Raw genomic sequence first — 12620 nt, 5'->3', positions numbered from 1 at the left:
AAGTATTTTAAATTTATCAGAGGGCATTGCACATGAAGTATCATATTTTGGTTCCATTTTATTGGAAAATATTTTTTGAGAATGTGATAACAGAAACATTTGGTTTTGGTTTTTGGTTGGTTTGTCAGAGGAATGCGTATTTTCCCCATGTAATTGCATCTTTGGTCAGAGATGGGGGACAGAATGATGCATATATTGTACATATTACAAAGGAAAGAAATACCAACAATTGGAAAATCGGGGTAGGTACATAATAACCAAGTGGAATTTGTTGTGTGTGTTTCTTTTAAAGCGCATCTAGTGAAAGTGAGGCTGAAAATCTTGAGGCACAACCCCAGTCTACTGTTCGTCCAGAAGAAATCCCTCCAATACCTGAAAATAGATTCCTAATGAGAAAAAGTCCTCCTAAAGCTGATGAAAAAGAAAGGAAGAACAGGGAGAGAGAGAGAGAGTGGTATGTGAATATGTTTATTTTATAAACTGCCCTACATTCTCTACCACAGAACCTTTCTTTTTTAAAAAACCATTTTTGCTTATTTTAGATAAGATTTAATTGGTGACCTTGTCCCAAGATTGAAATTTCTTAATAGGATAATGTTAGCAAGGCTCCTTTTTGCTAACCACATAGCTGAAAAGATAAATTGACTTAATTCAGACAGATTTTTGAATAAAAGTTACATTAATTAAAAAAAAAAAAACAAGCACTGCAAATGGCAAAAAGATATTGTTAAGTGGCATTCCAAACAAATTCCATTTAAAACAAGTGTTTTACTCTGTTTTTGTATACATTAAACTTTTAAGCAAGTAAGAACCTTTATTTTTCAGTTTGTCTGGTGGGGGAAAATGCTGTTTTCCTTGCCTGGTTTACAATATTGTGGTATTGCAAATTGACAGCATATTCAAGTACTTTGAAAATTTGTCTACATAAGTTCACATTATTAGTATTAGAAGTTGTTGGTTCTTTATGAATCATTTTAATAATTATGTCCAAAGATAGAAAAAAAGATGGGTATCTTTCTCTTATTTATAATTGGAAATAATGTATTTAAAAGTGGTAAAATTCTGAACATTCTCCCTATACTTTCACAATACAGTAAAAATATAAAAGTAAGTCTTGGTTACTTGAATTGGGATAATTTTGATGGATTGGATTGAGTTTACTCAGTTAATAGGAAATTGTGTTTCTAAGGAAGTAAACATTAAGGAGAAGATATTTGAACTACTTTAGAATGCATTTTTCAGATATAACATACACAGATATTGTTAGTGCTAATTAAATATTAACTCATTATTATTTGAAAATAATAGTTTCCCTTTCTGGTATAAAGCATGATATTAAACATTTTGCTAATTCAGACCATCTTGTCTCTGTTTAATTCACATTAATTACATTTCTCTATAGTTTTATTACCAGTGAACAACTGCTTATAGGATAGTAAGATACTTTAGAATCAGATAGCTTTAAAATTGTTCTCTCAACAGCATGTAGCCTACTCTGAGTTCCTTAGCACTATCAAGTTGCCTTCATCTTAGTGATGATTATATAACAGTGTTTCTCAACAGGACACAGTTGGCATTTGGGAACAGGATAGTTCTTCATCTACACACATTACACGATTTTAGCATTCCTGACTTGTCACTCAGTACCAATAGCACCCTCTAGTCATTGACAGTTGTAAAAATGCTCCCATACTTTTCCAGATAACTACTAGGATTGATAACATTCCTGGTTGAGAACCACTGATTATATATGTAAGTCTTTAAATTTATTAGTTTAGATCAGTAAAGCTATGTTCTCCAGATTTATTTTTATAAAATAATGTTTTTTAATTTTCCCTCTGCTTCCTTCTAGTAATCTACTTAACTCCCAGCCTGCTTCATACCAGAGGCGACTTTTAGTTACTAGGTCTGGCAGGAAAATTAAAGGAAGAGGACCAAGGGTAGGTGATTCTTTTCCCAGAAGTCCTAATAGTATTGCATTTATCTTAAATAATCCTAGAGTGTTTCTTAAGTATTGTTTTATACATAAGTAGTTAAAATTTAGAGTAGATACGGATGTTGAATTATATGTTCTCTTTTTATAGTAACTTCTTTGTGTTGGTTCTTCCACATTGAAAATCCATGGGATGTTAATGGATTTTACATGTACATGGTATAAAATGAGATTGAGGTCTTTCTTGTACCCCTTTGTTACTTCCTGACCACTGTGTCCCTATGCTTGTTAAAAATTAACCCTATTCTTATATTTCATACTCTTTCTCTTCACTGGATTCTCATCAGAATTTAAATATCTTCTTGTTTTTTCAAAACTTTTAACCAACGTGGCTATACTTAGTATATTATTTCTTCATTTCCTACTCGTTCCTCAGCCATTTCAGTTTGTCTTCTGCCATTCTGCTGAAAACAGCACTTGCTTTATGGTCAGTTCCAAGTCACAGAATCCATTGGATCCTTTCAGTCTTTGTCTTATTTAATCTCCCTCCTTGTAATACTCTTTTCCCTTTGCTTCCATCATCTTTTCTTCCTGTCTCTGGCCAGTCTGTCTTAAATTTCCAATGCTAGTTCATGCTCTTCTACCTGATGTTTAAATATTGTAGTACCTCAGGGTTCTAACTCTTCTCACTCTGCATATGCTTCTTGGGCAATATAATCACTCTCGTAACTTCACTGGGTACCTGTATGCTGATAACTGTCAGTTTTTCATCTGCCTTTCTGGCATCAAAGGTTTATTTGGTGACCATTTAGGTGCCTAATGGGCATTTTAAACTCATCATATACAATGGTAAGCCTAAACACTTCTTCAGGCCTGACCCTCCTTTAGATTTCTGGTCTCAGTGACAGACACTACCACCTGTGCAAGCACTTAAACCTGAAGCCCAAGAATCATTTTGTTTCTCCCCTTTCTTTCCTACCTTATATAACTTATCCATCACCAAATCCTGTCTGTTCAACCTCAACCTCCTAAATGCTCTGAAATCTATCTGCTTCTCTCAAGCTCCACTCCTACCATCTTAGTTCAGTTCACCATTGTATATTATCTGAACTATAAATGGCTTCCTAACTATTCTCATGGCAGTTCTCAAACTTTTTTGTCTTCGGACCTCTTTACACTCTTAAAATGATTGAGGATTCAAAAGAGCTTTTGTTGATGTGGGATATAGCTATCGATATTTACTGTTTTAGAACTTAAACCCAAGACATATTTAAAACAAGAACATATAAACGCACATTTCATTAGCAATGAAAGCAAAGATATCAAACCACATTATGCCTCATTAATTTCCTACCTGAAAATTGGGAAATTTAGTTATTTTAGAAGGCATGGAAATATCAGACATTTTTTTGAACCTAGAAATATGTACACTTTAGCAATTGTTATAATGCTTTTATATTTTTATATATTAATTTTTCGCCTCTTTTTTTAAAGCGTTATCGAACTCCATCTAGATCCAGATCCAGGGATCGTTTCAGACGTAGTGAGACTCCTCCACATTGGAGGCAGGAGATGCAGAGAGCTCAAAGAATGAGGGTATCAAGTGGTGAAAGATGGATCAAAGGGGATAAGTAAGATTTAACTCTTATTTCAAATGTAGTAACAAGTATTTTTTTTAACTGTTTAAAATTATTTCATTTAAAGCCATTTCAATTGTTTCTGAATGTCTTAAGGAAAATAGAGTATCATTTCAGCAATAATGGACACCACTGTTTTCCTAATAAAGTTTCCCCAAAACTTTTTTTCTTCATTTTTTAGGAGTGAGTTAAATGAAATAAAAGAAAATCAAAGAAGCCCAGTTAGAGTAAAAGAGAAAAAAATAACTGATCATAGGCATGTTTCTGAGAGTCCAAACAGAAAAAGTGAAAAGGAAAAGAAAGTTAAAGATCATAAATCTAACAGCAAAGAGAGAGACATCAGAAGAAATTCAGAAAAAGATGATAAATATAAAAACAAGGTAAAGAAAAGGGCCAAATCGAAAAGTAGGAGTAAGAGCAAAGAGAAATCCAAGAGTAAGGAAAGAGATACAAAGCATAATAGACATGAAGAAAAGAGGATGAGGTCAAGGAGTAAAGAAAGGGATCATGAGAATGTTAAAGAAACAGAAAAGTCTGATTCTAAAGGAAAAGGTCAGGAAAGGAGTAGAAGTAAAGAGAAGTCTAAACAGTTAGAATCCAAAAGCAATGAGCATGATCATAATAAAAGTAAGGACAAGGACAGACGTGCACAGTCTAGGAGTAGAGAACGCGATGTAACTAAAGGCAAACACAGTTACAATAGTAGAACAAGGGAACGAAGCAGAAGTAGGGACAGGAGCAGAAGAGTGCGGTCTAGAAGCCATGACCGAGATCGCAGCAGAAGCAAGGAGTATCACAGATACAGAGAACAGGAGTACAGGAGAAGAGGAAGGTCACGGAGCCGAGACAGAAGAGCAACGCCAGGAAGATCAAGAAGTAAAGACAGGAGGAGAAGGAGGAGAGATTCACGGAGCTCAGAGAGAGAAGAAAGTCAAAGCAGAAACAAAGAAAAATACAGAAACCAAGAAAGTAAAAGTTCACACAGAAAAGAGAATTCTGAGGGTGAGAAGAGAATGTACTCTAAAAATCGTGATCATAGTAGCTCAAATAGTAACAGGGAAAAAAGGGCTGATAGAGATCAAAGTCCGTTCTCAAAAATGAAACAAAGTAGTCAGGACAATGAATTAAAGTTCTCAACTTTGAAAAATAAGGAGGATGAGAAGACCAGATCCTCAGTGGAAAAAGAAAACCAAAAATCAAAGGGTCAAGAAAATGACCACACACATGATAAAAATAAAAAATTTGATCATGAATCAAGCCCTGGAACAGATGAAGACAAAAGTGGATGAATGAGGTATATAAACTTATTTCCATTCTGTCTCAAATTTTAAGTTTTAGAGACTTGCTGATGAATCCCCTTTATGTTGTTTTCTTTTCATTGTTTTGGGTTTATGTTTGTCCTTTTTTTTTTTTTCCCAATGTGGACTTTATTGAGTCGATCTTTTGATAATCTGCAACCTGGATAATTTGTACTGCAAAAGTTTTAATAAACTTGAAATGAGAAAAACACTTTGGTGTAATACTGTGTGCTGTGTTTAACTATTTCATGTATGCATTTTTGTGTTGCAACAATCAGCCAGTAGCAAACATGCTATTCTACACCCTGATTTGTGTGATCGGCCAGTTGGAAACAAACATAACTGATTGTTGGAATACATTGTTACAAAAGCTTGTGTTTCTCATGATTAAAGTAACCTTAGAAGCCACTAGGTAGAAGAAATCTTGTGTAGATTTTTCTATTGCATTTATAACAGAGGCTTGCAGCAGCAGCTTTTAATTACACAGAAGTGGGACCCTAATAACTTGAGATATTAAGTCATTACTTTTGATTTTATAGTAATTTGTGCTTTAAAATAGATAGTTATTTATATTGCACTTCATGTTACTCTTTGTATTTCTACCGGTAGCTTGTTTCATATTAATATCTTTCCTCTTTTGTTTTACTTCACTGTCTATAAATATAGTTGAGTATTTTTTTTCAGTTGATGTACTGATTGGGCTTGGCTTGCTGTTACACAGCATCTGACAAGAACTGTACCTTGAAGATCAGGTTGTAATTCTCAATTCTGTGTTACTGTTGGTCTGAAGAGATGAAACTTGCTTTGGGGGAATGTTTTATTATTATTACCATTACCCTTCTCTAAAATGAAAAAAATAGTTTTCTCACTAAAACATACCACTTGTGCAGGTCTTTATGTTAGACAGATTCTAAAAATTGTTAGTATTGACACATTAAATTAGATTTCTCTTTTTGGGCCACTGACCTATATAGAGTTGAGTATTAATGTTGCATGTTTTTTTTTTTTTTTAACTTGAACTGACTTCTCTAACTCTCATAACTGTGAGCTTCAAGTGGCAAGAAAATGCATCTTTTTTATCTGTGTATCACAGTAGGCTGTAGCATGTTTATGACTCTGGTTTCTTCTATTCAGGGGGCTTTATACCATAACTGTTAATCATTATTTTAACTTGGCATGTATAGCATTGCCACATAGAGAGTTGCAAAATTTGATAGCTTATAGTGTGAAACACTAAAGATATCCAAAGTCCGTTTAGAATTTTGTGTGTGGTATATTGCTATTTTAGTGATGTGTGGCCTTTTATTCTGTAATTTCTCTTCTAAATAAAATGTTGAACATACAGTAAACACAAAACCTGCCTCATTTGAAAAGAAATTTCAGAATTCCAATTAGTAGTTGCCTCTAGAGTGCTTTTGTACTTTACTATTTGTCAGTAGTGTCAAATACCTACTCTGTTACCAAGGTAGCTCCTTCGTAAACCCAGTAGCTGCTACTCAATGTTATTTGTACTGAGCAAAGCAATGCTTATTAGCATAATACTTCCCGTTATTGATTAATACAGTAATGATACATTTGGCATTGTGGTAGCCATTTATATAACAAATAGGGTGATGATTGTTTGCAATATCTTGAAACAAATATCCTTAGCAGAGTCTTACCAAATTTTTTTCCTGATGGTAAAAGTAATAGATGTTTATGATAATCCAGGGTGGTTGCTTCCTTAGAGACTTTGACCACAAACCTTAGAGATAATTGAGTCTTGAGTCCCCAAGCTGTATAATGTTAATATATTTTAAATTAGTTATTGTTTGTCTTAAATTCAGTAAACTGCATTTAAAAAGTCTTTGTTAAACTATTTGAGCTTCAAGAAAGGTGCTGTTTAAGAAAGGATTTCTAATAATTATATTAAAAAAAAAAACATGCTAAGTAAAAATACTTCTATATTGTCTGATCCCGGAGCTTTATCCACTAAGAATTATAGACAAGTAACCATAGGGGGAAAAAATAGTAATTTCGTTAAGTAGTATTCTGTTTTGGTCATCAAAGAAGCAATTCCATGCTAAACATTATTTATAAGCCTTTAAAAAAAAACTTTGTTAGCTGTTTTTACAATAGAACAGATATGTGAAGGAGTTGAAGTGAGAGATGACAATCAGATTTTATTTTCAGAATATAAATAACATTTAGAAAATGATTAAACAGCATTAATTGTACCTCATCTGCCTTTGCATCTGAATAGTACACCAATCAAATGATCCTTTCATTACATTTTTAATAGTTGTGCAACCTTTAGTTTTTACTTTGAACAACTGTTTTCCTAAAAGTCAACTATTTAATTCTTTACTGCCAAATTGATAATAGTTACGTTTGAGCTTACAGTTTACCTCAAAGTGTGTTTGATTTAATATCCTCTTAAAGATATTTAGTTTGTTTTTATTGCTTGATTGGCAATATATGAGAAATTTTTTCATGATTATTTCATGTGAATTCTTTTTCTGGGTAAACCATCTGCCACAGAAATTGACACTGCAGAGCGATTAATGTTAAAGAGCTTGTAGAGAAGCTACTAGGTTGCTTTAAAACATTTTAAAATTACTCTATAGGTAGTGAGTTCATAGAGCATTGTAGTTTCTAAGTTTCTTAATCAGATCCCTCACAGAAGTTTCAAAGAATTTGTCTTATAAATCCATCTTTGCACAAGTGTAATATTGATTCATATTGGCTTTGCCTAATGGCCTTTGATTCTGTACTCAGTGGAAGATATGAAGCTGAAAAGTAAAAATTTCTTAATATTGGGGACGGGAACACACTGGGCTTCTCATGTTTTCAGTAGTAGTAATTACTGACAGTTCTAATTTGTTTTCAGGTTAGTGTGTGGAACAAATTAGTATGGTTTTAGTAGTTGATTTTGCTTTACTCTGGGTGGCAGTATTTTTCATCACACTTTGAACCTTTATGGAATTTGAAAAATTCCATCAGCAAGGTTGGAGAAGGGAGTTGTTGAGGGGTTTTGTTTGTTTTTATGTACTGGGGGGAGTGGTGGGATTGATTTGTGTGTCTGCCCCACCCCCCTTTTTCAAGCAAATTCCTATGTTTACCAAAAGCACATGCTGTATATTTTCTTCCCCCTTTGTGTGTTTATAGTATTTTGAAGGATAAATGAATTGGGTATTTGTATGTGGGTATATTAAAAGTTATGGCTGCTCTCTTTACAGAAGGGAAAAACAAATGAAGTTAATGCACTTCTTTTCCTAGCTCAGAAGTCACTGTGATGTATATTTTTTTAATGAAATTTAGGAATAAAGCTGTTGTTGCAATTGTCTAATTAGTTTCAAAATGCTGCTTCTCTTATCATTAGTCTAGTAACTGTTAAACTGTTTTCTGCAAACTGCATTTTACAGAATTTAAACTCTGAAACTATCAACTTTTATAGTTAAACATTGTATAAAATAAACTATACTATCATAAACAGTTTGTTTTTGTATTTTTTAAATCATTGTATTAGCTTATTCGGCCTTTATTTTTATTAAAAGCTAAATAATGAAGATAAATCAATTAAAATAATACTTTTATTTTACCCACAGAAATTGTATTAGGAAAAAACTGAGCAAAGAGTTTAACAATGTTGAACTTCTTTTAAGAATTTAGCCAGCAGTGACAATTTCCAGGTTTAGGAATAAGTTCTAGTGTAACTGTTTAATCATAGTGCTTCACATTGCAGGGTGTCTTTTGCCTCAGCAGACTTTTAAGGTTATACATGGAATTTGCATTTCTGTCAACTGGAGTGCTACTATTTGCTTTTTAATTCCTCCAAATTTCTCAGCAGCAGGAACACTGTATTATATTCTGTGCCTGCCAGCTTTAATATAACATTTACCATTGTAAAGCCATATAAATGTTAATTGAGTTTGTAAAACAGATTGTCTAGTTTTTGGTTTCTTGTTTATTTTTGGTTTTATTTAAATTAGACATATTTAGGGAAAATTAACCTAGTTAACTTGAGAGTTAGTCACTGAAAATATATATGCTTAAGTAAAAACGTTCTGACCATTCAGTGGTTTATATGTGTTAGCAGGTGAATATTATTAAACTCTCAAATTCTGGAGTGTTTTTAAACATTTTATTAAGCCAGGAGAATATGTAAAATGTGAGTGCTTCATATGGACTGTGCAAATTTGTTATTAAAATACTTTTAGTTTCAATGTGCTTTTTCTATTTTCATTGCTTTCTAGGTTTCTTTCCTAAACATACTTCCTAACCTAGTACTGTGTTTCTTTTTTAAGTGTGGATTCATAATTTTTACACTTCCCCCACCCCACCAAGTCCTCTCAATACCCAAAACGTCCTAGTTCCAGTTTACATCTTTGCCACAAATTTTAGCTATGGTTTCTTTTATCAAATTAGCAGATCAGAGCAGTTGTGTACTAATAGGTGCAGGTTGTACAATATTATGAATATACTTAATGCCACTGAATATTCTTAAATGGCTAAAATTATACATTTGGTTGTGTATGTGTTTTATCAAAATAAAAACTGGAATCTGACTTAATCTTGAATGGGGAAGAATCAGATCAGACATAATTGTACTTATGAAAAGCAGCTTTATTAACAAATTATAAGCATATAATTCACTTGAATTTGTAGCTCATAATATGAGCTATGACTTAGTCTTCTTAAAAATAAACTTTTTTCTACCATGTAAAACCTAGCCTTCCCTTAGACTTTTGAAAATTATTATATTTTGATCCCTGAGAGGTATAAAAAGGGAGCTGGACTCCAGTGATATCATTTGCCTGATAGCTGGGTCTTAATACACCTCTGTCCACAAAAACTGGCCCACGACCACCTCCAGGTCCTTCCTGTACGGCTTTTACAAGAGGATAAATATACTTGTTTGTTGATTCAGACTCAGATTCAATTACTTCTCTGGCATAATCCTGAAATTCCTTCTCTTTTTCAGCCACAAGAGCTTCAGTAAGTCTGCAGTACTCTAATTCTGCTTGTTTTGCTTGCAGTGCATTAAATTTATTTTTGGCCTATTTGGGAAGGAAAGAAAAAATACACTTTGTATTAGTAAAAAAAAAAATCAATTTTCTAAATATATGTAGCATTTGAAGTTGCAGATAGAGCTTTCTAAACTCGATATTTGACAAGTCCTGACTTAACTACTATATACTATAATTTATTTCATAAATTCTCCCATGCTTCTCACAACAGTATCATGTTCAAAGTAGTGGCTCAGCATTATGTGATGGTACATCTTCAAACAATGCAGCATGAAATTAAAAATCAAATAACCAAGTTTAAAATCCCGTTTCTACCATTTAGAGGATGTGTACTTTGACAAGTGTAGAAGACATAATCAATCGCTGTCCCCATCCATCCACTATTCTGAAGGAATGCACCCAAACCCACTGTCCCAAATCAGCCAGATATACCATGTGACTCGGCCACATAAGATTAAGTCAGCAATGAATATCTGAATTAAGTGGTTAAACCAGTTACATTCTCTTTCCTAAGAATTTGAAGTTGGAACAAGTGACATTTATCAATATTGGAGCTAGGTAGAAATAGGCAATCTACCTACCAAAAGCCAGTTTACTAACATTCCATAATTTTTTTCTTTTAACTTTATAATTTACAAAACGATTGTTCTTTTAACTGCTTATATGAGGTGACTAATGGGTTTTTTAAGATTTCTATAAAGTTTTGGTTGACACCTTTTCCTTGTGTCTTCTCAGAAGCATTTTAAGAAATGCTGAGTTTATCAAAAATTAAGATTTTGTCTACTTATGAATATAGTATTCATGAAAATATATTTCAAACTCAGTAACCAACACTTCAGCGTAAAATAGTAGCTTAAACCTGATATATCTACCAGGAATTGAAATTTGTGAGGAAATAAAACAACCATATGAATACAAAATAGCAAATTTTTGTTAGTGCTATGTTTCAAAACAGGCTTTCATGCTATATGTTGAATAGGGGATAGGATACTAGGAGTTTGAAAAATAGAAAATGATATTCAATAACTAGGAAAAAATCAGAGAGACTAAGAACTATCTCATCAATGGTAAAATGCTGTAATTTGGGATCTTAACAAGGAGCAGTTGGGATATACTGTAGTTTGGTAGCAGATTTGTAGAAAGATATTGAGGGAACAGGGAGAAATATTTGAAGTACAGAAAAGAAATGAGAATGGAAGGAAAGGTAACCATAATGGAATACATGACTGGTACCTTAAACTTTATATACATTAAGCATAAATACAGATTTGTAAAGAAACTTAAAATCCTAAAAATTATAACACATGGGGGTAAAGTAACAAATACCTTTGGAGGATGCTAGAGAGCTAATTATTTTGAAAACTCGAAAATGCAGTTAAAGAATCAAATATCCTGTCTTTTCTTTTAAAATTGTACTGCAGAGAAACTGCTGATCATGAAAATTTCTTTGAAAACTTCAGCAAATCGATGAGAAGGAAGCAGAAAATACTAACATTTTTCCACCTGATGAATTAAATCTAGGTAACAATCATCAAAGGCTGTTTGTATCACAAAGTGAGACAACAGTCATTACATGCCTTCTAATGGAAATACACAACACCAGTTATGAGGAGTTTTCACCAAAAAATTGAACCTGAATCTGACCTAAACTAGATTTTACATGAAATGTGAGGAACAATACTACCCTGCAGAGATCCAATCAGCAAAATGCAGACTATAATAATTCTAAAAGATAAGAAACCCTGTTCCTTCAACAAATAAATTGCAAGATAAACATAATGGAGACAAGGAGGGAGAACCTAAGACAAAAACAGAGGATGGGGGTGGAGGAGGAGTTATAGAAAGAAACTTGAAAGACATATCAGTCAACCAAATAGAATATATGGACCCTGTTTCATCCTCAAACAAAAACTAAAAATATTCATGAGACAATCTGGGGGAAATTTAAATGCTGATGTTGTTTTATATTTTTGAATGTTAATTGTTTTAGATGTTTTAACAGAATTGTGATTATGTTAATTTCTAAAGAGTCCCTGAGCTTTAGAGAGAAGATACTGAAATATACATTGATAAAATGATATATCTGGAATTTGCTTCAAAATAATATGGCAGATCCTACTTCTGATAATGGCCACATGAGGAGGTTGGCCAATTATTCTCCACAGAAAACAAGTTTATTATTAAAAATTATTAAAATCAACCATTTCAGAGCACTGGTAAGTGACCACGTACAGGCAACTACTTGAGAAGTGTTTTTTCATGAAAAACTGCTACTAAATCAATCAGGAGGTAAGAACCGCAAGTTTCGGGCATTCTTTGGAGGGCATTGCTATCCCTCCAGCTCAGGAGGTGAAAACTTGCAATTTAACTGGATAATGATGTCAGATTCTATTTGGGTTGAGTGGCAAAGCAGCTAGAAATTGAAGGGGGAGATTCTGGAATGAGACAGAAGAGTTGAAATGATAAAATTTACAGACATCCCTGACTAATTGATAAAACACATTCACACAGGATACCTCAGGAGCCTGGCAAAAAAAGCCTGGGAGAAATTATGAATTTAGTGTTCTTTGGACTACCACCCTCAACCTGCCCACAGCGTGCATAGCAGGGGTAGGAGTAAAAACATTACTGGCTGAAGGTGTCTGAACATAAACTCTACCCATATTATTGGATGACTGTCAACACCAGTACAGTGAGGAACCCTAGGAGTCGAGGCTTTAAAAAATAAAAGAGAGCAAAGACA

General features: G+C 33.3%; 2 protein-coding genes across 5 annotated transcripts in view; one reads left to right on the top strand and one right to left on the bottom strand.

The window, feature by feature from the left end:
• Positions 1 to 5079, top strand: part of PPIG (peptidylprolyl isomerase G) — a 41479-nt gene extending 36400 nt beyond the window's left edge. For all 4 annotated transcript variants that reach the window (XM_032636718.1, XM_032636722.1, XM_032636720.1 and 1 more), the window contains exons 11-14: positions 293 to 454; positions 1853 to 1940; positions 3428 to 3564; positions 3752 to 5079. In XM_032636718.1, coding sequence (XP_032492609.1) covers positions 293 to 454; positions 1853 to 1940; positions 3428 to 3564; positions 3752 to 4859 — 1495 coding nt within the window. In that variant the 3' untranslated portion in view covers positions 4860 to 5079. The remainder of the gene's footprint in view (positions 1 to 292; positions 455 to 1852; positions 1941 to 3427; positions 3565 to 3751) is intronic.
• A 4394-nt stretch (positions 5080 to 9473) lies between these two features.
• Positions 9474 to 12620, bottom strand: part of CCDC173 (coiled-coil domain containing 173) — a 36351-nt gene continuing 33204 nt past the window's right edge. Inside the window, exon 9 of the mRNA XM_032636536.1 lies at positions 9474 to 9907. Within this exon, the coding sequence (XP_032492427.1) occupies positions 9563 to 9907 (345 nt within the window). The 3' untranslated portion in view covers positions 9474 to 9562. The remainder of the gene's footprint in view (positions 9908 to 12620) is intronic.

This window comes from Phocoena sinus, chromosome 7 (genome assembly GCF_008692025.1).
Source record: "Phocoena sinus isolate mPhoSin1 chromosome 7, mPhoSin1.pri, whole genome shotgun sequence".
NCBI classification, from domain to species: Eukaryota; Metazoa; Chordata; class Mammalia; order Artiodactyla; family Phocoenidae; genus Phocoena; species Phocoena sinus.
Note: the sequence above shows the minus strand (reverse complement) of the source record. Positions and strands in the feature narration are given on the sequence as shown.